Here is a 27,251-nt window from a genome sequence, read left to right as displayed (position 1 = left end):
AGCATGGCTACTGGAATGATTCATTTTCCAGCCTGCAGTTTGTGTATCACAAGTGAAGATCCAGTGCCTGCATATATTGGTCAAAGATGGAGGGCTCAGCAGCGCCTGGAGGCTCTTCAGCGCCTTGCTGTGTAAGTGTTCTATGGTTGGACAATTTAAAACAAACACACAAACAAAGCCAACAAAAAGCCATGCACGCTGAAGTGGAGATGACTGCAATTTGCTCCTACTTATATTTCCCTTGAAATTAAGAGATTGCAGCTGTTGTGGAGTATGGTTACCCATCTGTTTCTTACAGGGTGGATGTTGCACATTCCTTCATCCCTGTGCTATCCGCTTTGCAGCGGTTGCCATGAAAAAGAAGAGAGTTATTTCAATCTCTTACAGATCAGATGAGTTATGAAGACTTCAGTGACTCATGTGTGTTACTTTAGTGGGAGCTCTTTGATTTTAGTCCCGTGCAATTGCAGCTGGTTAGGTTGCTTTGGCTGCTCCTTCCAGGGTCCTTGGGGCCTGAACCAGGGCACTACATTTTTAGTGCAGGGGTTTCTTAGTTGAGCTTTCTCCTGGTGTCACAATTTGGGTTCTGATTCAGCAGATATTAAAAAAAAAGTTTGTGTTTTGCCACACCACAGGTTTTTTAACTCCTCTTGAAGCTGTATTCAAGACTACGGGTGTCAGCCTAGGTTTTTGTCTTCAAAGGTTCTTTCTGCTTTAAGCAACTGACTTTAGACCGTGGGCTTTTCAGATGGTGCTTGCTCTGGGGTTGCTGATAACTGAGTTCTGCCACATGCCAGACAATATTCAAAGATACTCAAGAGTGATACAGTGGATTTCACATCTGGTTTTGTTCAGTTTTAAAGGCATATTCTTCTCATTTCCATAATTTAAAAAAAATTAAATTTGGAGTATTTTTTCTTAATACTATTTTCAGTGTTTCAAACTGTCCCCAGCGCATGAACACCTCAGTGGCTTTTTACATTTTGCCTGCAATTCTGTAACAACTACACTGCTTTAAAGTTAATTTGCATTTCAACAACATGTATTTGCAAAATGTCTTGCAATTAACAAAAAACGAGAAATACATCCTCTCGGTTTCAACCTGCACTGATTGACAGTGCTGCTGATACGGAAGACAGAATATTTCCCAGCTGTCTTCTCAGTAGTTGCATTGCCTCTGCAAGGTTACTGGGAATAAATGCTCATTTATTTCAGCAAAGTCAGCAAATATAAGTCAAGGACATGCAAGAGGCAGGATCTGTGGAATAAAAAGGGCTATTTCCCTGGGTTCCCATTGTGCCTATAACTATACCATAACAGGATGAACGGTTTATGCTAATAAAGTTAGATCATAAGAATAAGTGCCCACCTGTGCTGAATGAAACACAAATCCATCTGGATGGAGCAACAGTCTGATATATAAAGTCAGCTAATGGAACTAGCCATCAGCTCAATTAACTCATTTGAATTACAAACACAACTTCGCAATAATAGGTTGATTAGTGCTGAGCAAGTATATCAGGTTACGACATTGCATCTCAAAATATTCCCTTCTCTTTTCTTATGTGATGTGACTGAAAACCTTGGGAAGAGATGACTTTAAACTTACCTTGGCAGTAAATTGTGTGTCACAGGGGGTTAATGAAGCATCTCACTCGAAGCTTTCCTGTGGCAGGTAGCCATACTGTGCCTCCCCAGATTCCACAGCACAGTTTGCAGGAATTAGATGAGGGCTCGGAAGACAACAGGTCTCAGCATGTAATCCTCTGTTTTGATGTCAGCTGTTGAGCAATGTTAAGTATTGTTAATTGTATCTCTGTAAATATTCCTTTGTCATTAAAATCAAGCGTCAGCAACCAACCCCAGTACCCACAAGCCCATACATCTTGAGGTCAGAATTCATACAAGTTGCCAAAAATGGTCTTATAGAAAACCTGGCCTTCAGGACTTGCCTTATACATAGCTCAAAGAAATAAAATCATCATAGAATCATAGAATGGCCTGGGGTGGAGGGGACCTTAAAGATCATGTAGTTCCCCTTTCACTCACAGTTCCATCCAACCGGGTCTCAAACACTTCCAGGGATGGGGCATTCACAACTTCTCGAGGAAGATCTTCTATTTTTTGTCTTTAACAACTGTGCAGGTTGAGAAGAGTAAAACTGGAGTGTAAGGCAGTTGTGAAATCAAATAGCAATCCTGATTAATAACTTTCAAATTTCTCAGTTCTACCCATTATCTCACTGACTGCCTTAATGAGGTTTTCCACATGATCTTCCAAAGCCTTTAAGAAGATGTTATAGTGAAAATTTTAACCCATCTGCAAAATTTAAATTCAAAATGGGAAGAAAAAATAAGAAGTGTTCTTGCAAAAGATATGGTTGTTCCAGCATAGATTTTGAAACATTCCCATGATTGTCCTATTTTTCTCCTTCACTGGAGAACTCAAATTGAAATTGCTGATTCTAAATTTTTAAACATTTGCTCAAAATCTCTTTACCTACTGTTCAAAGGTAGAAAGCGCGTTCTCCTTTGCTCATTCTGTCTTTACACATATTTGGAAACTGTTTCACTCTTGAGACAATAAGCCTGCTCCCCCCACTTCCAATAAAAATGGTTTCCTTTACAAAGTCAAGCATGTACAACTGGTTAATGCTTTTCATAACTAGCTCATAAGAAAGTTTTAATAAAGTCAGTAAAGACCATTTCTTGACCACACATAGTGGGAAATAAAGTGTCAGACTGTTTTGCTACATAGGTAAATGTGAAATAAACCAAAATATAATTGCTTGCAGAAGTGTGAGGCTTGGGGGAAATTTGTAGTGTGCATGTTGGATAGTGCAACCAGAGGGAAGAGAGGGAAAAAAAAAGGCATAAGGAAAAAAGATAAGTGCTCTGAATGTACTTTCTAAATGATGTACTGTATTTTGGCTTTCAGAGGTCAGTCTTCTCTTCAGCTACCTCAGGTTGTGTATGAAGATCCTGAAGTTAATAGTAGGAATCGCTACAAATATTTTGCACGGTAAGGAATGAACTGATTTGTTTCAAATCAAGTCTGTTTCAGGGTTCAGCTTCTTTCTGTGCATTTTCAAGAGCACCTAAGTAAAGGCCAGAGCATTATTTTTTCTGTATTTTCTGTCAGTACTTTGATCAGTTCTTTGATAAAATAGAAAATTTTAATAGTAACCAGGTCTTAAAACACAAGGTCTTTCTACATTCACACTATGACAGAATTTTCAGTTATGAGTGACCATATAAACAAATATATCAGACATTCTGTACTTAATAAGAAAGCTTTGGGCTGTAGATCATCCTGTGCAAAGGAAGAAGATATTTACAAAGGCAGTGGGGTTCTCTAGACGCCTAGAAAGGTGTTTTCTTAAGAAGGAACCCTTTAACTCCCAGTTTCTTCCAGGAGCAGAAAGGGAGGAAAGGGCAGCCTTGATTAACTGTTCATACATGTCCCCTCCTGCAGGACTGCTCTGCTCCTTCCACAAAGACATTGCAGGTCAGGAATGGACTCAAGATCTGAACCAACAGCTACCATATAAGCATTCTTGGCTTAGTGACATACACTTTGAATTGCATTCACTATTTTACTCAGCAGCTATTGGCCACTATATCCACTTTAAATATTAAAAAATTGCAAAGTTTAATAAGTTGAAGTTTATTATGGCTCCTTTATCAACAGTTTTAAAAGAACAAGGAGATGTTATCATCTGCAATATGAAATTAAGCTTCAAAGTCTCCCAAAGGCTAAGGGAAATTGATAGAGAGCTGTAATATGCAAACTATAAGAATGCCTAGGATGGAATTATTAATATGCAGTTGAGCCCAAATCGCTTTCAAGATACCTCATAAAGTATTGCAAAAAATGATACAATAAAATTAAGTAAGTCCAAACCAGCTTATCAGCTAATTGTAGGAATGAATTTCAGGATTTCAAGCAGTTATTCAAAAAACCCACTACTCTTTCAAAAAAATAAAAGTGAAGTAAAAAAGTAAGCTAATTAGTGAAACATGCACAAAATATTGGGAACACACTCAAAACTAACTTTAGTAATTGTCTTGTGTTGCAACTCCACTTTCTGCTTTGACTTACAAGAATAACACTCAGTCCTGGTGTTTACTGATGAAACTTTCTCTGTTCCTCCAGTGCTATGAAAGAGTTCTTTAATATTTAGGCACAATTCATAAACTGCAACTAACAGAACCACAGTTGTGGAAAATTAGTATTAGCTCCATTGAATCTAGTGGACTGCAGTTTTTCTGAACTATAATCATCTTTTAGGCTCATCCTTGTTGTCTTACTTTCATTCTCTCTCTTCAGACCTCTCAGGTTTTCTAAGCTGCTTCCAGCAGAACACATTTCCAGAACACATGTTCCAGAAGCTGTTGCCGATACAAAGACAGAGTAAGTAGCGACTTTTGGAAAATTACTGTTGTTTGTAATGGGTAACATCTCACCAGAAAAAGATCAGGAAACCATTTGTCTGGTGACCACTATTTTTCATAATGAACCAACAGGAAAAGCTTGTTAAGAGGTAAGGTGCTGCTCTCATCATTGAGAATTCTAGAGGAAATAGATGATGGACTGTTTCAGAATTTGCTTACAGTATAAAAGTAGTGCTTTGTGAATAAAGGATGTGTCTCTGGTGTGTTAAGACTGTGAGGCTTGAAACAGAAAGCTAGGTGTCTCTGAATTCTAGAAGAGATAACATTGCAAAAAAGATTTCTCTAGTACAGCAATATTGTTGAAAAGTCTTCTGATATTTTATTACAATCTCTGTGATAGATGCCATACTGCTCAGAGATGTAGAGCATCAGTAATGTAGTCTAATGTGGTTTTCAGAGAGTATCAAATTTTGAGGTCATGTAGTAAAATTCACTTCCTGGTAAAGTTAATGGAAATAGCACATGCTTATATCAGAATTAAATTTTTATTCTGGAATTGTTGGAAAGAGAAACATGTAAATGAAATTGAAGCAGTCCTACTTCATGTTACTTCAACGATTTTGTGTCCATTAAATGCAATGCTTTAGAATGGATAGGTAAGGAAGATTTATATGTAATAATCATGAGAGCTGAAACTAGAAGATTTCTGGATTATTTACTTAAGGAGGGTGTTTCAGACTCAGTATAGCCTCAGTCTGCTTTTACCAAAGATAATGTAGTTAATATCAATGGGAGTAATGTTAAGATAAACCAAAGCATATTTAAGATTCCCACCTTTGACTGACACATTTCTGATTTGTTTACTTGGAGGTTTTTTTAATGAATGTGACCAGTCTTCCATCTTGCACCTCTTTTTAGGATAGAGTCACGTGTCACGTCAGCTGCAGGGGACAGCCAGCTCCTTGGCCTCATGTGCCGAACCCTGGGGACACAGACAGATTACAGGGATGGTGAAGCACAGACAGATCCCTATTCCCCTGAATATGTCGTCCACGGTAGCTCAGTCCCTGAAATTCTGACACTTGCTACACTCACTTGGGGTGAGTTGCAAAATTAAGATAAATTATAATAATCATGACACCTCTTTAGCAGGAAGTTCTTTTCAATGTCAGGTTTCAAGTCTATTGCCAATTTTGGTGGTCTTTTTTTGTGTGCATTTGGGGCAATTATTTTGTCTGTTTCTAAAATAAGTATGATATTTCACTACTTAATGGTTCTGGGGCATTTCATGAAGGGTTTTGAGGGCCATTCAATATAGAAAGGTCATGTTTTACAAATGGGATCTAGAAGCAGTTTTTCCATTTACCCACTGTTCTCCAGCTGCTCTGAGTTTTGAACATCATTAAAAAAACCCAGCATGAAGACTGCTGCCCCGGAACATACCTGTGATCCTCATCTCCCAGTGTCTCACCTGTAACAATGATGGACTGCACATGCCAAAGAAAGTGCTCATTTTCAGAAAGTATCTTCCTAGAAAAGCTTTTCTCCCTTTGTAGCCTGCAGTAGAAGAATGAAGTGCTAGTGTTAGTGTGCCCGGAACTGTAGCAACTGCAGGTCCTACCACGCCTCATAGTGTAGAATCTCACTGGACTTAGAAGTATTTACTTCTGGCTTTTGACAGTTCTGCCTGTGTTTACCATGTGGGCCTGTACCATCCAGCCCTCTCATACTTTTTGGTGGTGGCTATTTGTAGGATTTGTCAATCTCCCAAAGAGCTAATGCTTCTTGTCTCTGTAAGGTCGGGGGCTGCCAGCAGGACAAGCTGAGATGGAGATTATTGACCGCATCCGGGAAAAACACGCTTGGGAAGCAGCTCTGCCACCCATGGACAGTCCCTCAAACATCGCAAAGAGGTTGAAGATGATGGAGGCCATGGAAAAGAAGGAGTGGGCCTATAGAGAAGAGGAAATAGATAAGTAGGAGTCCGCTTATACTCTTTTATTTCTTTTAATTATTTGCTGAATAGAGGAGGGGCAAGAAGGTTTAGGGGATTGGCCGAAGGGTACAACAAGCCTTCTAATTCTTTGAAAATACTCTGATTTTGGGAAGGGATATTTTTCTTATATTTAGTCTCCAGGCCTGCTACCACGATATATTTTATCAGTGCTTAACTCCCTTTTTAAAATGAAAGATTGAATATGAGAAATGCAATATGAGCTATTTGTAAAGATAAGTAGGATTTGATGGTGACAGCATTGCACAGAACACTACAGAGTACACTCAGTACTGCCTGACCTTTTCTTTCCTTTCAGGTTGCAGAAGGTTCAAATGGAAGTCTTTAAGGAGATGCTGCAGAGGCGAGAGGAGAATCAGAATGAGCTGAATGTCATGCGCTTGAACAACCATTGGCAAAATCATCAGAAGGCTAAAGAAGAGAAAATAAGAAAGATTCAGCATGACTGTGCATTGAGTAAGTCTGAAAGACAGGAAGAGAGGGGTATGAGACAGTTTTCAGACAAGTCATTTCTATTTTCACAAGGTTACCATCTATTCAAAACGAAAAAGGTTGCATCCACAGTATCAATGTGCATGGCTAGCATTTGGTTTGTTGTGTTTTTATTTTATCTAGCAAAAGCTCTTGTGAATTTACAAAGATTTAGCTTTTATAGAACTATTTGTGTGAACCGTTTCACATTTGTATTTCCCTTTCAGTGCTCAGAAAACTGATAGCTAAGAGGAAGAATTGGATGGGAAAGCTGGAGAAACGAGATATCATCAGAGAGTATAAAGACTTTGCATCACAAACATACGCTCCTTTGTCTCGAATTGGTTTTTTCCCAGACAACAATTCTGACTACTATGCGGTAAAAAACTACTATCTTAACACCTTCGCAGGTAAGGCATTTTGGAAGACTTAGTTGGGGGAGGTACTTACTTGAGATATTGCCAAAATTCAAGTTTCCCTCCACATCTTAACCACTGTTTGTATTAAAATCCTTGTAGATATTATAATCTTTCTTCATATTATAATTTTAGGATTGTGTGAACTGGAAAAATCTGCCCCGCCTTCTATCTTCCCGATGAAGATTAAACCTCCAAAACCTAAATGCATTGTCACTAAGACTGGCTATATTAAAAGGTCAGGAAGACTAGAGGTAGTCCTGGCACAAGTTCACCAGGTATGAAGCTGCATCCAGCGGCATGTCAGTTCCTCCTAGATTTGAACTGCTCATAAATGCAATTGGGAAGATGTGTAAGCTTCTTCCCAATTTTCTGTACTGAATTCATATTCTGTAAAACAGCTTCTAGGACAGAATGAATCAAACATGCAGACTGTTGCAGGTTTGACCAGTACTGCTGTGGTACACAGCCCATCTGTACTCTCACTCCTGCTTCTGCTCCAATCCTGTAGACAGCAAGCACAAACAAATCTGTCTTCCTACATATCAGGTATTTGGATTGGAACATATTATTTCAATTTGAAATTCTCACTCTTTTCTCATTCTCATTGTTCCATTTTATTAATACACTTCTGGCCACACTGTCAAGCCTCCATTAATTAAAGAAAGCAAATCTGGATTCGTATTCTAAAAATTTTGTACATTATTTTAAAAGTACATTTTAAGTACATATTGTAAAAGCATCTGTAGCAAAACATGATTAAAAGCACGATTTATGACCCCACTCATAAAATCAGGTCACCATGGTGGATGCATATCACTGTTGTTCCCTAAGAACAGCATCTGATTTGCAAACATGCTAATAGCATTTTGCATATCTTAATTTATCACAACTGTTCATGCAGATGAGGTGTCCATATATGCAATTAACCACCAAAGAAAGAAGTGCCTCATTTGAATGTGCAATCACAATATTTGTAAATTATGTGTACTTTTAAGTACACTTCTTGTGATGCTGTTGAGGGTTACCTTCATGTAAAATCAGGAATATTCTTAGCTGGCTCCTGTATCTTTGGAAAATAGTGACTCTAATTTGTAAAGGTTTCACTTACATTTATATATATATATATATATATGCATACACACCTCTTTTGTTTTAATGTAATGTAATAATAATTTCAAAGCAGACAGTGACCTGCTATTGCTGAATTTTAAATTGAAATCTTGGTCTGAAAAATCAATCATATTACCTCAAATTTAAATTCTGCTGGATCTTGTAAAGATGAAGTATTGCATTTCATTATTATCCAGAAAGAAGCTTTCCAAAGAAAATCTTGAGTGCTACAGGAATTGTTCAAGAGTAAGGACAAAACTTGTGGTTTTAAAGACACAGAAATGTTGAAGGGGTTTGAGTTTGGGTGGGTTTGTGTAAAATTCAAGAAGTAATTGTGTAATCTGCATCATAACACGGTTCTCATTGTCAGCAGAATGTTAGTCCAAGCTTTTGGAGCTGAGTTCCAGTTACAGCACTTGTGTTCTGTCCATTTCAAATACCCCTCATGGTTTGAAAGACTGTGGTGAAGTGTCTAAACTGTAGCCACAGAGAAGAAATGTGAGCAGCCAAATGCTGGCTGCTCACACAGTAATGTCTCTTCAGAAAAAAAGCAGTGGACAAAGGAAGATGGAATGCAGAACAAATGCAGACAATTCTGGACATTTTCTTTCTTAAATAGGTGTAGATCCCTTGGTCTGCACTGATTTATAGCAACTGAGAGGCTAACATAGGTAATACTCATTTCCCCACCACAGAAATGCCAAATGCATATTGTTTTAAAATCACAAACTGTTTCCTTTGCAGACAAAAATAATCCATTGTGCAAAATTTAACTGCTGCTTTTAGATATACAGAAAAAGACACCAGACTGGTTGGTCCAGACAAGCAGAGAGTACTGACACTATGAAACACCCAGACTGCCTCCACTGTTACATTTAAAAAAACTTTCTGCTCAGAGAATCAAGAAATGACTGCCCCAATTAGCTCTTGAGCACTATGCTGCTGTTCCTGGTCACTTCTCCCATCAGAGGCTTTTGCTTCTGAAGTTCAATAGCTACGGCATGTTCTGGCTTAGCAGAGCCTTGCTGACAGGTCCAGCTCAAATGCTGCTGGAGCTGTCAAAAGCAGAGCAGTAAAGCATGCAGAGTACTTGCATTAACAGAATTTAGGACAATCCTGCTTGAGAGGAGCTCTCTGACCACTTGGAATAAGCGGTCCCAATTGTGCCAACAAACCTCCTATCACACACAGTAGAAAAGAAGTTTAAAGCAGGTAATTAGGGATCATCTTACAAGGGCACTGTGTTGCTTTGTCTTATTTCTATAGCTGAGTAGCCAGATCCGTTTTCTATTCTAAAGCTTTATTTTAATGCTCTCCTAGCACACTTAATCCATAAATTCTCTCCCATAATCCTAGAAATAAAGTGGAATCCTAGAATATTCAGAGTGCATGGAGATCTAGCTCTACAATGAGTTTTTAAAATTTTTCCTGGATTATCTAGAAGCAAGTGACAAATATAGGAGGAATGCTAGATACTGACCTCAGAAGTAATTAATTTTAATTAAGGAAGTTGTCAAGGCTTGCTTCTCTGGCCAAACATGAGGAAAGATGGATGAGTTCTCCCTCATTGTATTCCTTTTTGTTTGCCATATTGAGGGTATTCGTAAGCTTAATGCTTTTTAGAAGGGATAAGCAATAATCCAAGTAAGTACAAAACAGATCTGTGTCCTCCTAAGAATGAGAGCTGCTTCTTTCAGACATGAAACTAACCCAAAAGAAGTGATTTTAGAAGCAAACTTATTTTAGGACCATCCCAAAACCTTTTGCAGAAGTATTATGTGCACTCAGTAATCTTTGAATAATTCTCTAAAATAAGAGAACATGGCAGAAACAGGAGTGACCCGAAATTTACCATAAAAACAAAAATCTTTATCTTTAGTCAGATCAGTAAAAGAACAGAGAAGAATAGTTCCTAGCCAGCGCAGCTAACAGTGCTTTAAGGAGTGCAAGTGAGCCATTATATAGACAGCCTAGTATGAAAATCCAGGGCATTAAGGACATAACATCCCAATACAGATAACTGCTGCAGGGAATAAATGCAGCTAGGAAAGTGAATACACCAAGGAGTGGAGGAGGTGGTAGAAGACATCCCAGTGCAGAACAATACATGACTTTAGGCAGACCCTCTGTGCTCTGGTGACTCAAGAGAGATAAAGCATCAGGTGGTTTCAAAGTGTTGTATCAAGATGAGGTCAGAACCAGAAACTTCTCACCTCAGCATCAAGTGCAATTCTCACCATGTCTGTTTTCCTTCATCCGGTTGCTGGAAAGAGGTAGAGAAGTAGAGGGGCCAAGAATGTCTCTGGAGAAAATCTCTGCCAACTTCAAAGCATAGGAAAGGCTGTTTAAGCAGTAATTTCTTCAAGAACAGATCACTACACAGTGTTGGTTGGCTCATGCTCAGACAGGCTCTGAGAGCTTTTATGTCATTCTGGATCAGCCAAGATGCAGCAGCCACACTGCATTGCTGAGCAGGTTGGCAGCCTGTCCTCGGTGGTCCTACCTGAAAGGAGGCTGCAGCCAGGTGGAGGTTGGCCTCTTCTCCCAGGCAGCCAGTGACAGGACACGAGGGCACAGTCTTAAACTGCACCAGTGGAGGTTTAGATTGGAATTAGGAGAAATTTCTTCACAGATTAGACATTGGAATGGGCTGCTGAGGGAGGTGGTAGAGTCACGGTCCCTGAAGGTGTTTAAAGAAATACTGGACATGAAAAAAAAGGCAGACTCAGTGCCATGGTCTGCTTGCCATGGTGGTGTTGAACTCATGATCTCTTCCTACCTCATTGATCTTTTCCTACCTCATTGATTCTGTGATTGTGTAATCCCCACAATTATCACTTGTGAGCAAAGAGGAAGAAGGAGAACCATGACTGCATACTTTGTGCTGTATACAAAAATCAAATATACCTAGGATCTTGTGGAATGGAGAGGATCACAGAGTAGATAGTGGAGGAATCTAAAGAATGGATTGAATGATTTCTTTGAATGGAGAGTTGCTTCTTAAGCTGTTATCCTGTCAAGAGTTCTCCTTCTCTCAGAAGTTGTCTGCGAACCCAAGGTGTATGGTGGAAAGCATGGGTGCCATTTACTGTTCACTGCATTTGGCAGGAGAATGGAAAAGAGATTACTTTTGTTCTTCCGCTGTTCAATCCAGTCAGATCCTACCCTGACTCTGAACCTGCTACCTGAATAAAGGAATGTAGTCTGTATCAGGAGAACTGGAATATGATATGTAGACAGTAACATTAGGTGTATGTTACTCAGAAATTTAGCACTTTTATCTTTTAAAATCAAGTATTTTTGTAATGATTCTTGAGTCCTGGTGTCTCTGTTTCCAGAAATGAGAACTTGTTAAGTTGGGCAGAACCAGTTTAGGCAAAGCTCCTATATTTATTTTTTCTTTTCTTATGTTAAAATCTTAAAATCATTAAAAGCATCAGATTAGAGAAAGCAAATGCTAAGCATTTTTTTTTTACTTAGTAAAGATAGTCAAGCAGGCACTAGATAGTGTTGACATGAAAACATAAAGCCACTTCTAAGAACTGCAGTATATCTCAAATCTGCATTAATAAGGATTCCCTCTTGTCCAAATTAATCATAGATTTTTCTGTCTTTAAAAGTTGTTAGTCTGGTTATATTTTGCTATTCTGGTTAGCAGGAAACATTTTTGGAGGCCACAGTTTTATTAGGAAAATTCTTATGAATGCGAGATTGTACTAATAAACATAGTAGCCATTGTTTTCAAGAGAGTCACAACTACAGCAGCTTTTTCTTTCTGCTTCCTTTGCCCTGCCGTGCAAATCTCCTTATAAATCTCTGTTATAATCTTCATGCTAGGGAGCTCTAAGGTCTTCACATACAAAGCACAGCTCAGAAAATCTTTCAACATTTTTGAGCTATAACCATTTCACATGGCTGAAAAGCAGTTTATAGGCTCTGATTCTTCCATTATTAACATGGACCATTTAAGAAGCTTTCAGTAGTAAAGTATTTTATCCCCTCCACCTAGAAACCTCTTTCCTTTTCTGGAGCAATTCATTATCCTGACCTGAAAGATCAGATCCTACATGCAAGAAGGGTTTTTGTACAATGACTACTGGAGTTTCAAAACTTCGTTAAATTCACAATTAAATTCTGTGCAAACGCCATCACTTTCCTGTTACTCGAGAGCTAAATTCAGCATTGATCTTTTTTCTTAAGTTTTTCTTTTGATTTCCCTCCCTGGTGAAATACTGTATTTGAACATTTGAAAGAGAGAGAGTGAAAAAAGCAAAAGGCACACTTTCCCTTGCTGAAATATGATCTTTCAATAATAAGACTAAAGATCCAACCCATACAATAGTAGGATTACAGTTTTGAAGAAGCTTTAAATGGATATACTCCCTTGCCTTTCTGTGCAAGCCAAAGTGTCCTGTCCTGCAGCAGGCAAGCATTGTCATGCAGTTGGAAATGCTTATCTCAATATCTAGTTCTAAGGGGCTGGTGGTGGGAAATTGGCAGGACTTGGGCTTTTTAAACAGTTTGAAAATGTCTTGAAAGAGCTGAGGATGTGGTGGCACTTCCACTCTACTCTGCTGACAAAATGTGGCATCTGCCACCAATCAGCTGCAAGCAAGATAAACTCACACTTAATGGGCTTTTGCATTTTCTTGGTAGAAGGAAGTTTTTGGACAAGACAGTTTCACTTTTGCGCCCAGTCCACCTGTACAGTTGCTGTGGGTGCTGTGGGGCTGCTGGGCAGTTGCAGATGAGCAGAGCAGAGTTCCAAAACATATTTTGCTAGGAAGGGGTCATTTAGTTCAATCTTGTGCAGTAATAGCTTATCATACAAAGGCATTTCTCTCTCACAGAACAGTGACAATACCCTCTTCAAGTGACCCCTTCATAAAACCTCCCAACTGCACATTTCTAAACCACAGTAATGAGCATTACCTATCATAAAAGGAAAAGAGTTATAGCATTCCTAGAAAATTAATTATTTGAGAATTAGAGATAAAGTTCATACCCACTTTAGATTAATTTTAGGTGACTCACAAGTGCTGATGACTTATTGGTAAATACAGTAAAATAACTCCTGCTTCCTTCTTACATATGATTTTGACATTCCCATCAATGTCTTCTGACCAGCCAATAACCTCATCTACTGACCATAGTCAGTTTTTCAGTTGATCTGCAGTAAGAAATAGAAGCCAAAAGCTTGCAAAGCTTTCAGCTCCCTGTAGTCAGTGTAGTCAGCAACAGTCAGCATCTAGAGGACTGGCCTTGTTATGTTGTTCTGTCTACCCACATTCTTAGTAAATTGGATGTCTTTTGCAGGCACTACTGGAGAAGAAGAATAAAGCCAAGGAGCCAAAGAAGCCTCCCCCTGTCTGTGAAAAAGTAGAAAGCCCTGTTCCTAAGCCACCCACTCTAATCCTGGAAAAACCATCAATTGTAAGTGAGCTGATTTTAGCACTTTTTTCCCTTGTTGATCCCTGATTGTTTCCTACACAGTTGTTAAAGGAATGCCCAGGGAATGAAAGAAGGGAGCTTTATCTTTTTTGAGTGCATCCATGTTCAAAATAGCCATCATTGTTTTTTAAGACTCTCTTGGTCTCTATTCTGTAAGGATACTGGCAGCCAAAGATTTGAAAATAATTTACAGTATCTGTTGGCCAAATCCTGAACTAAACTTTATTTTATAAAGACAAAAATTAGCAGACATGTTATTCCCTTGTTCTTGGGGGACAAAAAGGCATCATCTTCATCATCATTATTATTATCATTATGATTCAGTAGTTTCCAACCTTCTGATATGACAGCACTATCATAATCCAGTGAGGCAATTAAGTTTAGACTTATTGAAGTCAGAGAGACATTGGCTGCTTAGCACTGAACGTGCACTTCATTAATTTTCTGGAGTGAAGCTCTTGTCATCATGCAGGATGCAGTGTTTGATGAACATGCACTAGTTCACAGATAATGATTCTCCTGCAGAGATTGAAACAGCAGTAATGATGTGTCATGGGGGCTGTGATATGCTGTAGGAAAAAATTACTTTTTAGGGGAGCTGCAACTTCCTTTCCTTTGTTAAAGTAACGTACTTAAGAGCTAGTTGCCCCAGTGGATTGTTTTGTCTTCTTACTAACAACATTTTCACGATGTACTAAGAATCAGACAGAATAACCATTTAAACTTGTGAATTTAAGAGTCACACAACCATGAAAGTGAAGAGAGAAGGTCTTATTAAATCATCCATGCTACTGTGTTCCTTTGTGCAGTATGATATTCTATGTTTTCTGCAGTCTATTTTAAGATGACTGGAACAAGAATTTTTTATCTCCTTGGGGAGAGCTTTCCACAGCTTTACCAACTTCTAAGCATTAGATACCGTATTGCAGTGGTGGGTTTACACTGTTTAGGCTTACCAGTTTGGCAGATTTTTAAGTACTTTGAGGTAACATGTAAAGAAATTTAGAAAAATTTTCTACCACTTGTAGTTATTCTTGAGTGTGTTCACAGATTATAGTTGGGTGGGTTTTTTTAAATTCCAATACAATAGAATTCCATCTTCATGAATTTTGTCAACATTTGGTTTATTTTCAAGAATTTTTATGTGTGAACAGATAAAAGATGGAGCTTTCCAGCGAAGCTCCATCTGTAAAATCAGGCCACTTGAGCCACTGAAGAGCAGCATTAACATCTCCTGCCTTGCCAAATCCAAGTAAGGTTTCTCCTACCAGGTGGCTCTGAGGAGCACTAAAAACAAGGCTTTCCTGTGTTGTTAATGCTTCTCTTCCTGCCACACACCCATATGAGTACCAACTGCTAAATGCTTCCCACTAGAACTGAGGACCTTGGAAAGAAACTGTGCCAGGATAAAGTGGAGAGAATGGAGGCACTACTGCAAGCATCCTCAGCTTCTCCCTCCTGGTCATTTCTAATGAACTTAATAGTCACAACAAGCTCACAGAGCACCTCTGAATTCCTTCATTACTTTTTAACGTTCCTCCAGCCTCCCCTAGTTTGCAGCCATCTCCTAGATTCTTCTATATCCTTAATTTTTCTTTTATTTCTGCAGGGCATGATAGGTTTTTCATCTGCCCTCATTCTTTCCTGCTGGTCTGTAGCAGGCAGATGGACAAGCTGATGATTACACTTGCTAAGGCATCATTTGCAGCATTCAAAAACAGAAGTACAGAAAAACACTCCTCATAAAAATTCAAACCTAATCTTAGTTAATATCACACCAAGCAGTTTGGCTTACCAGTATGTTTGCCATCACCATCTCCAAAACTGTCCTGAAGGGATTTCACACTGTAGCCAGGTGATGTGGTAGAGTTTAGCTCTCTAGGACTGGAAATTCATTCCTTCTTTCCAGAGAAGAAGAACATACCAAATCACAAGTCCTCTCACTAGTTCTGCTTTCTTCCTGCTGGGTGGGGTGCTGGTGTGGAAAGGCAGGAATGCTTCCTTTTGCATTTGGAAAACTTAATCTTCAACACCTAAGAAAAAACAGATAACTAAGATTCAAGCCCACACAACTTCTCTCATCCCACACTCTTCCCTGTTTTTCCAGCACTTCTTAAATACCACATGTCAATGCAGACCTCATAGGTTCTTTATTAAAAAAAAACATGCTTCCAATTTTAAGATTTCTTTTTATTTTTCCCAGGCGCCCAATGAACTTTTTCCTTTTCCTACTGTCAATTCCACTAGAAAACCCCTCACCTAGAAAAAGTGGTGCCATCTGTGCTTTGTCTACTTCCTCTATTTAAAATAAGCCCCTTTTTTTACCTTCTGTGGTCATGTTCCTTTTCCCACCCTGCTCCATCATTCTTCCAGGCTGGTATCAATCACACAATGCTAGGCCAGGAAAGCTCTCAAAGAGACAAATCCCAATGGACTGTGGTTAATTTTGCTTCCAAGCTATCACTTTCTGAGTTATTCTGATAAGTATCACAACTGGAATAAATATCAAACAAAAAATTGTAAATGTTCCCTTTTAATTTAAAACCCTTTTTTATGGTTAACAGCTTTCTTGGACGTATTCTGTCCTCTTAGTGTCTCGACTTGTTAAATTAAGGTAGCTGATGCTTTTTTTGCAAACTTAGATTCAGTCAAGCTACAAATAGTACTTAAAATGCATACAGTAATTTTCTCCATCAGCATCTCCTTACCATTAGGTTCTCATCTCTAAAGACCCTCTAAAATTTCAAATAGAATCTAATTATACAATCTTTCTTCTCTATCCCTTGTAAAACATGAAAGTACATGTTATTCTGACTCACCTTCCTTTCCCTGGAAATTAGAAGAATGGTGTTCAGAAACAACCAAGAAAAGACAGGATATGAGTTAGTCTGTTAAACAGTTAGACAGATAATCTACAGAAATCCCAGTCTTCAAAGAAATAGTTGATTATTGTGTGGCTATTTGTTATGTTTTGGCAGGAGGAAGAGGAAATAGACCTGGCAGTGATCTGTCTGCAGAAGTTGCTCCGAGGCAGGGCTCTTCAGAACATGGTATTCTGCCTCTTTGTTAATGTCAGTCTTCAGAATGACGGTGGGAATGACTGATGGCAAAGGGTGTTTGCAATCTTGCTTCCACAGCACTAATCAAGGGTAGTGAGGCTCTTCACAGAATTAATCCAGTGGCAAATTCTAGACTGGACCTGGACCATGAGTACATTCTGCCATGATTGTGCCAAGGTCCCAGGCATAAGAAACCTCTCACATCCCAGCAGGGCAGCTTGTATTTCATACCATCTTTCTGGTTTCCACTGGTGGTGAGCCGGACCCCAGATGAGGAGCAATGGAAGCCTACCACCATGATGTGCAGAACCCATCATTCTGCTTTCAGGGGAACAGAAGGGGGTCTAACTAAAAATTAACTCAGTAGCCATGCCTCGTGGGCTTCATATTAAGCAAGTCTGTCACTTGTGATCAGACCAATCCTGAAGGTTTGTTTTTGTGTCCCCAAAAAGTACTATTGATGCTCTCTCTTACAGTGACTATTTAATGTTTTTAAGTGTATTCATGCAGAGGACCCTGAGCTTTAGCAAACAATGTGATATTGTGGAAGTGGCTTGAGGTGGAACATAGAGTTCCCAAGTGTTCTCCAGTTGTGTGATGATCTGTGAGGAGGATGGTTGAGGCCACTGAAGGATTGTTGACTTTCAGAACATGAAATGTCCCACCATTTTAGGAATCTTCTTCCAGCTACTGCTGGATCAGAAATGCATTACTGAGTTGGAGAATGACCAAGCAGGGTTGGGTGATCTTTTGTTGCTCTTGGAAGTCCTGTTGGGAGAGAGTGGGATTGAGAGTAAAACAGTGTCAGGGTGGGCTGGGCCCCATAGCCCCATAACAGGGATGGCAGCAGTTTCAGCACCACCAGTTTATGGCTTTGCGCTGTTACTGGGCTCCCTCAAAATGAAGGTCAGAGGACATGAGGTGCTGAAACACTGTGAAGCTTTGATGTTGAACTGATATAACAGGGTTTGCAGAAGACTATTACCCTTTTGTCATAGGTGGTGTTGTTCCACATTCCAGTGGTTTGAGTTTGGGTAAAGCCAAACAGAATAATAATAATAATTAAAAAAAACTAAAAAAAAAAAAAAAAAAAAAAAAAAAAAAAAGTAGCAGCTTTACCTGACAGCTGTAGGGTTTGCCTAAATGCAACCACAAATTTGTTACAGAGAACTAGGTCATGGTAACAGCTGACCTTGCAACTTTGAGAAGAAGGATGTGTGTTACTGGCAAAAACGTTGCTCTGTATTCTCCATTTAATATGCTCATTTGTTCACCTTTATTTTAAAGATATTTGAAGGGAAGGAGAGGCACCTGGATCTGATCCAAGAGCTGCGCACCACTCACGCGCTCCAGGAGGATGGACAGCTGCTCTTGAAGGCACAGGAGCAAATGACACTGTCTTTACAGCGACAGCGTGACTCACAAATGAAGCAGGTTTGCTTGCTTAGATGGGAAGGTTGATTCACAGCTCTGTCCTGAGCAGACACTCTGTGCTTGCAGTACCACAACGCTTTCACATTTAATTTTTTATGTTTTCTGTTATCCACGGCACAGAAGGCATCCCAATAGCAATAAAGCTCTCCTAGCACAGGCCAAGCACTGAATGCCTGAGGGGCTAAAATTGCTCTCTCACTGCTCTGGAGGCTCTGGGGAATCTCAGAAACAGACTGAGGCACCCTGACCACAGCTGCTATGCAGCCTGTGTTTCTTTGTTTGCAGACAGAGCACTTATTTATATTTACAGGGCTTTGAACAAACAGCAGTGTCAGACGACCCTCAGTTTTCCCACATTTCACTCCGTTTGACGGGCACTATGACTTGGTATCACAATAAGTGCTTGTCACTCACATCTGTTGGATGTTTTCCTGAGTGTTTGTTACTGCTCTGTCATTTTCCTGTCCCTTTTCTTGGCACCCTCTCAGGCTCTTCCTCACACATAAAACCTCACAAAGGCAGCCAAAGCCAACTTATTTTGTAAATCCTGCTGGACTCAAGACTTCTAGAACTTTAGCAATGGTGACTAAGGTCATCATTGAGGTACCTGCCACTGTATGCAGAGCAAAGAAATTTTGGGCTCCATTCTCTGCCAAGGATCTAGTGAGAGCCAGGAATGCAAATTACCATCCTCCTTTCCTTACAGTGCCACAGCCTTCCAGACGAAAGTGAATGAAATGGCAGATGCTGGTCAGGAGTGGATCATAAAGAAATTTTGTCCGGAGTTCACTACAATTCAGAGAACGTAGTATCTATCACATTCCTGCAAGTTGTCTTGTAATTTTTACTGCTCTGCTGTTTTTGCAATGATCAGCTGTGAGGCAGTTTGGTAGCTTCCATTTTACAATAACAGCATCCACTGGCAAGTTGACCTGGTGGAGATGAAGCCAGACCACTGTTTCCTGCTGGTAGGGCAACAACAAAATTTCCCCTTAGATCCCAGTAAAAGCAGAACCAGTTGATGGAGTTTTATCATTTAGCATTTCCCTCATGCACAGGAAGCTCAGGTGTGGATTGCGGGAATACAGAATACTTCTGCTGAGGAATTAAGAGGAAAATAAAAGCCTTAGGCATTAGAAATTTGCAGTGCTCCATTTCTTCTGGAAGCCCAGGTGAGAGTGAAGGAGAAAGCAGTTCAAACCATAATGACATTCTTAGAGAAGGAGAAAGAGTGAATGGTAAAGATACTGACCTCTGATCTCAGAATTTCCCTTTTGGAGAGCCACTATCCCCCTCTGCTGGTATCGGGCTCCTCTCACTTTTTTTTTTAACTGTCTCTGAAGGTTCATAGTTCAGGGTTCAGATTTTCAAACATTTTGAACTTCAAAACTCTCTGAGTGCATGTGCAGTAGTTTTCTATGTGTGTGGCTATTTCAGAAAGTCGCTGATGACTCTCAGTTCTATAGGGTTTGGTGGTCACAGGTTTTTCTCACGTTTTTGACTGTTTCAGTGTAAAATAAATGCTTCCTGCCTAGAGAGGATGGAAACTCCACATAAAACAGTCAAAGATGAGGAGCTGAAAATTTTTAACTCATCTATGAAAAAAATCTAACACAAGAGTGTTCCTGAGTTGTTTTCCTCCATTTCACACCAGTTTTATATACAGCACCTGGAGCAATGAAGAGGAGGGAGCACTTTAGTTCCATGTTATCCCTCCCTGTGGGGTGGTGCAGTTACTGCATTACCATCTTCCATCTGAAACACCTGTGGGCTAAGTGCTGTCACTTCTAGATGTGTGCAACATCGACAATCCCACTTCCTTTGAAACACTGCCTGGGCAAATGGCACAGCTGTATAGGAAAGCTGATTTATTATTACTCGTCTGGGATATTTCAGCTCCACTTCAACTTTTATGTTTTGGTCTATTCTGTAATTGCCTGTTTATTTCAACAGAACACAGCATCCCAGCCAGTTCCAGACATTCTCTCCTGCCAAGGCCTGTGGCTTCAGAGTCCATTCTGGAGATAATGAACTCCCTATAGATCTTGTCTCTTTCTGTAGTGCAATCACACATACCCAGCCCATAGAACAGGATGTGCCTGGAACAAGGAGTGAATGGCACAGTAATACTGAGCACCTGGAAATTTGTCTCAACTCTGTCACAGACTTTCTGATTTTCCATTACCCGGAATTTTGAGGTCTCATTTGCACTTCTGCAAACTTCATATAATTACTGTCAATTTGAATTTGTCAGCAGTTAGTAACTTGTACAGTTTTAGGTTCAATGCCTGAAGCTGCAGGTATTCATGGTTGCACTGCGCAGAAACCAGTCAGGGCATGTAACACATGAAGAGTGCCAAACTCCTGGAACTGTCCCATGGCTATCCTGAGTGGATGCTGCAGAACTGTCTCACATGCCTGTGGTAGTCCTGGGACTTTGTACAACATTCCTGGGGTTTGTAACACAATTCTTTGCATTTTTCTTTTGAAAGCTGTCAGCACTGGAAAGAGACTTGGCCACAGTAGAAGGAAGGGCACTGGCGAACATGCTTGATTTTCTGTCCAAAGAGCTGGTGAGGCTGCAAGAAGAACAGAAGATCCATGCTTTGCTCATGCTGGCTGAGAGGCAGAGGAGGATGCGGGAAGCTGAGGAGAGCGGACGGCGGCAGCTGGAGGAGATCCGGCGGCATGAGGAAGATGAGCTTTTCAGACAGGCAAGAGAGGGACACTGCTGGGACTGTAGGCAGTTTGTAGGAGCTGCCTCCTTGTGGGAAGGTCCAGATGGATGGGAGCTGCTTCAGCACTGATTTTGGTCATGACTAGTTCTAAAATTGAGATGGAAAGCTTAGTGAAGAGAGGATGATGCCTTCCTGAGAGAGTCATGCCCATTAAACTAAGGATGATCTGAATTCCCCTACAGACAGTCCTGTAACGCCTGTCATGAATGGGTGTAGGTTTCTAAATTCCTCCAATAAACACCTATGGAGAAGAGATGTACCTAGATCATCTCTGGGGATAATGTTTTGTCAGCACTTGTTCTGCCCAGCAGAACTGGTATGTGCTTTTCCAGGAAGGATGCCTTTAAGCAAGGGTTTGGAAAGATTTTGCCTCTCCCTCCCCCAGCCCAAGTGGACTGCAAATAACAAGAGGTACAATACTTACTTTAAAGTAACAATAATAGATAAAATAAGTTTGAAATCAAGAGAAAAAAAAATTGAATTACATATTCCATAACTATTCTATAGTTCTGTTCCTATTTCCTAGCTCTTGACTGCATGAAGCATATTTCTCCCCATTGAAAGACATGAGTGGGAGTCTAATTGACTAAACCAATAATTTTCAAACCTTGTGGGAGGTGGTTAATACCAAAAGGGTCTGGCATCATGTTTATTTTTTTTTAATTTTAGCTTCTCATCTTTTATGTATTTCTGAGTGGTAAGCAGGTAAGGCCAAGGTGCCATAAGCTTATGCCCTGCAGATTAGCAGATGGAAAACACCCATTTCTAGAATCTCAGCTCTACAACCATTATAAAGAAACCAATAATTTTATCTTGGTTTTTTACTGGCTTGATGGAACTTTTTCCTTCAGGGTTTGCTTGAATGAAAGCTGATTTATTTACTGAAGTAAATATTCATGATTATTACTTGGCAGTTGTTGCTCAGGGGACCGTCAGAACTGAGGGAGCAACTGCCATTGCATTCACAGGACTAACCTAATGCACCAGAATTGGATCTGTGAATTGGTTTTCTTTCACCTGCAGTTGTTCAATCAGTTCTCAGAAAGAATTTCTATAAAATAATTTTTTACAGAAAGCATCTCTGAAAACAAATCTCAGGTTGGCCTGCCTGAAACAAGGAGTTTTGTGAAAATCTGTTGTTCACGCTTCTCTGGAAATTTTCCACTATGTTTTTGACACAGCAATAGGCAGAGGAACAATATCTTGGTGTTTTGTTCTAGGTGGTGGATGTTCAGGACAGAACTATTGACACCTACTTGGAAGATGTTATCCTGAGTAGCATGGAGAGGACAGCTGAAGAGCAAGCCAGGGAAGAGATTCAGAAAAGGGCTGTAGAAATCAATGACATTGCTTACGAAATGGAGAGTCGGTAGGTTATTAAATAGCACGTGAGGGGCTGTTCACAGCAGTTTAGAACCTGCCTGACCATGTGTATCTGTGGCTTTGTGCATCATCAAGCCATGGGAAGGGCAGAGCAGTGCTGCTCATGGTCGCTTCATTAGTGTGGCCGCTGTATGGGAACCACGCTGCTCCTACCTGCTACACACATATAAATCCATCAGAGCCTTATTTCCATACAGCGTGTGCCAGGTTCCCTTTGCAAATCACTTGTGTGATCTGTGAATCACCCTTTTTAGATTTCTCCACACCAGTGTGAGGCTGTGACTGAGCTTTAAGTGAATCTGGGAACTGCCTAAAGCAATACCCATTCATACCAATCTTTTCATTTATTTACACTACTACAGAAAATCCATTTGAAAGAGATCCTAAAAGATACAGCTATACACAGCCTTTCATTCTGGGGTGGCTGTTCTTTAAGAAACTGCCAATTTCCATGGAATTCACTCATATTGATGGCTGCCTGACAAGGCACTTTGAGTAAAGTAAGTTGTTGAGATCACCTCAGTCTGTGTTTGGCTGGGTCATCAGCAGTGAATACTTCTTAGGACCTGCCAAACCCCCGGTGCAGTTTCTATGCTCTTTTTTTGGTATTGAGCCATAAAAATCCCAATGACACAGTGACTCTCCTATGTCAGAGCAGCTGTGTATTCTGTATCTAGATGAATACAAGCAGAACGTTGGAATCCTTGGGGGAATGAAGCGTAGATAATGCATGCAGCCCCTGAGCCAACTGGGAACCCACCAAACACTGGCATGGAAAAGAGCACGGGGGCCAGCCAAGTGCAGAGTCACAAAAGGGAAGAATTTAGCAAACTCAGCAATGGACCAAAGACTAAATTGGCAAAGACACAAAGCCTCAGCAATATCTGTGTGCCTAACTCAGTTTGTCATCAGAGGGAACTGAGCTTCTCAGTACCTGTGAGAATAAGGAATGTAAGGCAATCCTGCTTTCCAGTGTGCTGTTGAACACACTGGCAGTGCAAAGGGGAGCAGTTGCACTGTCACGTGTTTGTAGGATAAAGAGAGACCCAGCTGATAACTGCTGCCGTGACAATACATTCCCTTGGAAAGAGTGAGGATATTTACAAGGGAGACCTGTTTGTGCAGAGGTGGTCTGGAGAGAAAATTAAAGTACTAATACCACTGTGTATCTGTCCTGTAGTCGGACTCGCCTACAGTCAGAAGAGATTGTAGCAGAGCTGGTTTATAATTTCCTGATCCCAGAAGCTGAGAAAAACTTTATGAGAGAAAGAGGTAAGGAATACAGTAACTTTATTTTCTTTGTGAACTGCTTCACTCTCCTTATTCTAGCTCCCTGAAAGGAATGATGCAGCCAAGAGTTGTCTCAGTTCCCTGAGATTCCTTTTTGGCACTCTGCAGGTAGAAAGTTAAGCTCTTTCACCCTTTTTTCTCCAGTTTCTCGTGAGCTTTTTAAATGATGAGTGAAATTCAGACCTGCTGTAAGGTCTGGCCTGTGTTTTTGCCAAGGAAATTTGGATCAAATAATCCTTGAGGTGCCTTCCAACCTGGCTTACTATGATAAATTTGGTGTATCTGCAACAATAAAACTGCCTGAAAAGAAGCAGCCCATTGCACATTCAGAACCAAACTGGTAAAAATCTTTAAGTAGCACAGCTGTGAATTGTGTTATTATGTGGCAATTTCTAAAACTGCGGAAGAAGACTTTAACAAGCAAATTACTTAAATATATGTCATATTTGGGAGGAAGGTTATACACTTTCCTATGCTTCCCTCTCCTCCCCAGTGGGCTGGGAGCAAGAGGTAGAGATAAAGCTCTAAGGTTGACTGTAGTGGCATCATGTTGTAAGGAGGTAACCTTGCAGTTGTATGTTTCTGTTTAACAAAAATGGAATAGCATCTTTCAAAATACAGAGGGGAATAATGTGTACTACATTAAGTAATGTCATGGGTAAGTGGCTGTTCCTAACTGGGATGTTTCTATTGACCAGCACAGGTGGTGAATATGACCTAAGCAAAGCCACTGCATCACAATAGAGCTTGAAGGGGTCCTTGCTGCAGTGCACTTCTCTGCCTAGAGAACAAAGGCACTTAGTTCATGGCCTCTTGTATTGCTTTGTGAATGAGAACACAAGCCCTGAGTATGCATTTTGTGGTCTCTGAATTGTGCAAACTTACTTCTTCCTGGCTTGTGTATTGCCACAACAACAGGACCTGTTCTGCAGCTGGTATTTCTGCACAAGCTTAAATCAGCTCCCTTCACTCCAGCACTGCTTCTGCCAGCCTTCCAGAGCAGGTGATGTAATGGTAGTCAGTGAAGCCTGCAGCTCAGGCACTAACACACACAGGTTAGCCTGTCTCAGAAATAAAAGCAGAAAGAAGATCTGGAAGTGGCTTAGGATTCTGGACATAGTGAGGACATATATCAAGGCTCAAAACACATACTGGGCTTAAATGCAGCAGCAGCTAATGAACAAAGAACCTCAGATGCACTCTCAAACAATAGAAGAAAAAAAATCTTCAGAATCTGGGATAGCTACAGTGAGTTTGCCTGGAAAGCAGAGCTAGATCCATTAAAAAATTAAAGTGGATGCTGGTGGAATAGAGCAGCAGGCAATTAAGTAAGAAAGCTCCTTCTAATGTGATCAGGAGAAATTTGTCACAATATTCTTGTGACAGCAGAAATCAAATGTCAGGAAGAGACCTGGTTCATACTCTCTTCTGCTCTTGCTGCATGGGGTGGAGGGGGCTCCATTCACTTAAGACAGCTGAATTCTACCTGTTGTACACTCTGATGAACACACCCTGCTGTAAACCTCCTGCAGAGTGATACTTTCAGGGAAGCAGAATCATTAACTATTCCACGGAAATCAAAAGGAAATAGTATCAAAGAATGGCATTAGATTTCATAAACACATTAGTGTATTCCATTTCTGTGGTGGCTTTTAAAGCCTTCCTTACAGTGAGCCAAATTTTTCATTATGAAACTGTGCTTTATCAACCTGGCCCCTGCTTGAGCATTCACCTTCCTTGAAACTATCAGGAAGTGATCTAAGAGCGCAGTTATCTGACCTGTCAAAGGAGCAAATCCATTTGTAGAGCAAAGATTTGAGGGCTGCAGGTTCAGTCCCTGCCTACACTTTAGCTTTCCCTTACACACCCGTTTTGCCATTACCTAGTTTGGCATTTTTTTTCCTCCTCATTCTGTTGCATTTTGATGCGTAAAAGCAGGGATTATCCAATGCTGGCTCACCCTGAAAAACCTCTGCAGCTCGATTCTGAACCCTGCCTCAGTGGAGTAGAAGTCACTGTGCTGATATGAAGAACCTCACTTGGAAAAGACAGTCACTCACCAATTTCAGCACGCTGTCCTTTAGATGGAATTCACTGTGGATGGAGAAAGGGACTGCAGCAATTCCAGGGGAGTATTCCCAGTATAGTTGACGCAGTTGATGCAAACATGATTGAAGCCAAAATGCCTTGGGTAGAGAAACCTCTCCTGGGAATGAGGGCTGGCTGGTGAAGGTCAGCTTTTCAAATGCAAGTGAGATCCAGTTGCATTCATTGTTGACAAAGTGGACCTGGGAGATGGATAAACATAAACAGGGTGGATTGGTAACGCTGAGTGACTGAGACAGGACAGCAGAACTGTGTGCCAGCATGCAGGACACCAGTGCTTCAGATTCACAGTCTAAGTGCAGCTCAGCCTTGGAACAGGCCAAAGTAAGTCTTGGACTTCTGTAGGGAAGTGACAGGATGAGAGCCACCCCTTGTTCTGCATCATTCCTCACACCCTCTGTAAGGCACACAGTACTGCGGTCCCCGTGACTGAAATAGAGAGGGAAAGGGCCAACAAAGAATAGTGAAGAGCAATAAGGAGAGCTGTAGGGTGAGCACTTCGGCTTGGCTAATTATTTCCCAGGAGGTGGGTTGGAAATACATACAAATGACTGTGGATGAAAGGAGGCAATCCTGCAGTAGCTGAGGAGAGGTGATAAGGTAAGCAGGTGACTTCATGTGTCACTTATGGCTCTGAGTCTTTGAACTCAGTAGGAGTTTCTCAGTGCGGGTCAGATCCTGGCACAGGAGATGGCAGATTTCAGCTGGATTCTTCCAGGGGCTTGCTGCAATTAACAGACACTGAAGGAGAAGTTATTTTAAAGCCTGATAATATGTCCTGGCCAGTTGTTCCCAAAGCTGGAAAGGAGAACATTTTGGCTGTGCTTCCCACTGTGGGGGCCAGTCTTCAAAGTGAAATGCAAAGTTGGTTGCTGCTATTAGGTGGCAGTAGAACGCTTTCAGCCAAAGTTGGAAGGGCATGATTTTTTTCCTGAGACAGACTTTTCCACAGCTGCAGGATTGCTAAAAGCTACTCCTCCCTTCTCCCCTACAGAGAACACTTTGCTGTACATTTCCAAGTAAAAGCCTTACCTCTTTTTATGCACAGTGAGGCAGTCCCAAAGAAAACACATCTACGCTGCTCATCGGATCATCCACGGGGGCACAGAGAGGGCTCTGACTAATCTGGCACTGCATCAGGAGACATCTGCCACCCAGAAAAGGGAGGATTCTCCTGCTGGGACAGCCAGCACGGCTCTGAGTGGGACAGCTGCTGGACCAAGTGCAGCTGACAGCACTGACCCTGACACAGTTGCACGTGAACTTGGAGAAGGCTTCGACAAGGATCCCACAGCTTCCTAGGACAGAAGATGAGTGAGGTGGGTTTCCCTTCCCCTCTATGATTTGAGTTTGGAGCATGCTGAGGGAAAGGGAAGCACATT

General features: G+C 40.7%; 1 protein-coding gene across 1 annotated transcript; it reads left to right on the top strand.

Moving 5' to 3' along the window:
• CFAP91 (cilia and flagella associated protein 91) lies at positions 1-27,251 on the top strand. The gene is made up of 15 exons (XM_084226188.1): positions 1-131; positions 2,938-3,021; positions 4,330-4,413; positions 5,313-5,494; positions 6,193-6,370; positions 6,707-6,864; positions 7,107-7,289; positions 7,431-7,573; positions 13,725-13,841; positions 16,838-16,909; positions 18,206-18,352; positions 20,845-21,066; positions 22,311-22,459; positions 23,654-23,745; positions 26,918-27,251. Exons 1-15 carry the CDS (start codon positions 4-6, stop codon positions 27,169-27,171), a joined length of 2,193 nt encoding a protein of 730 aa, XP_084082314.1. The 5' UTR covers positions 1-3; the 3' UTR covers positions 27,172-27,251.

The sequence above is a fragment of the Fringilla coelebs genome (assembly GCF_963513975.1).
Source record: "Fringilla coelebs genome assembly, chromosome: 2".
NCBI lineage: Eukaryota > Metazoa > Chordata > Aves > Passeriformes > Fringillidae > Fringilla > Fringilla coelebs.
This window is presented reverse-complemented; position numbering and strand designations above follow the sequence as displayed.

Bases quoted from the DNA above. Each gene is read 5' to 3' on its own strand.
- CFAP91 (XM_084226188.1), top strand. From the start codon at position 4: ATGGCTACTGGAATGATTCATTTTCCAGCCTGCAGTTTGTGTATCACA. The intron at 3,022-4,329 runs GTAAGGAATGAA...CTCTCTCTTCAG, and splicing joins CGCTACAAATATTTTGCACG to ACCTCTCAGGTTTTCTAAGC. The intron at 16,910-18,205 runs GTATTCTGCCTC...TTTATTTTAAAG, and splicing joins GCAGGGCTCTTCAGAACATG to ATATTTGAAGGGAAGGAGAG.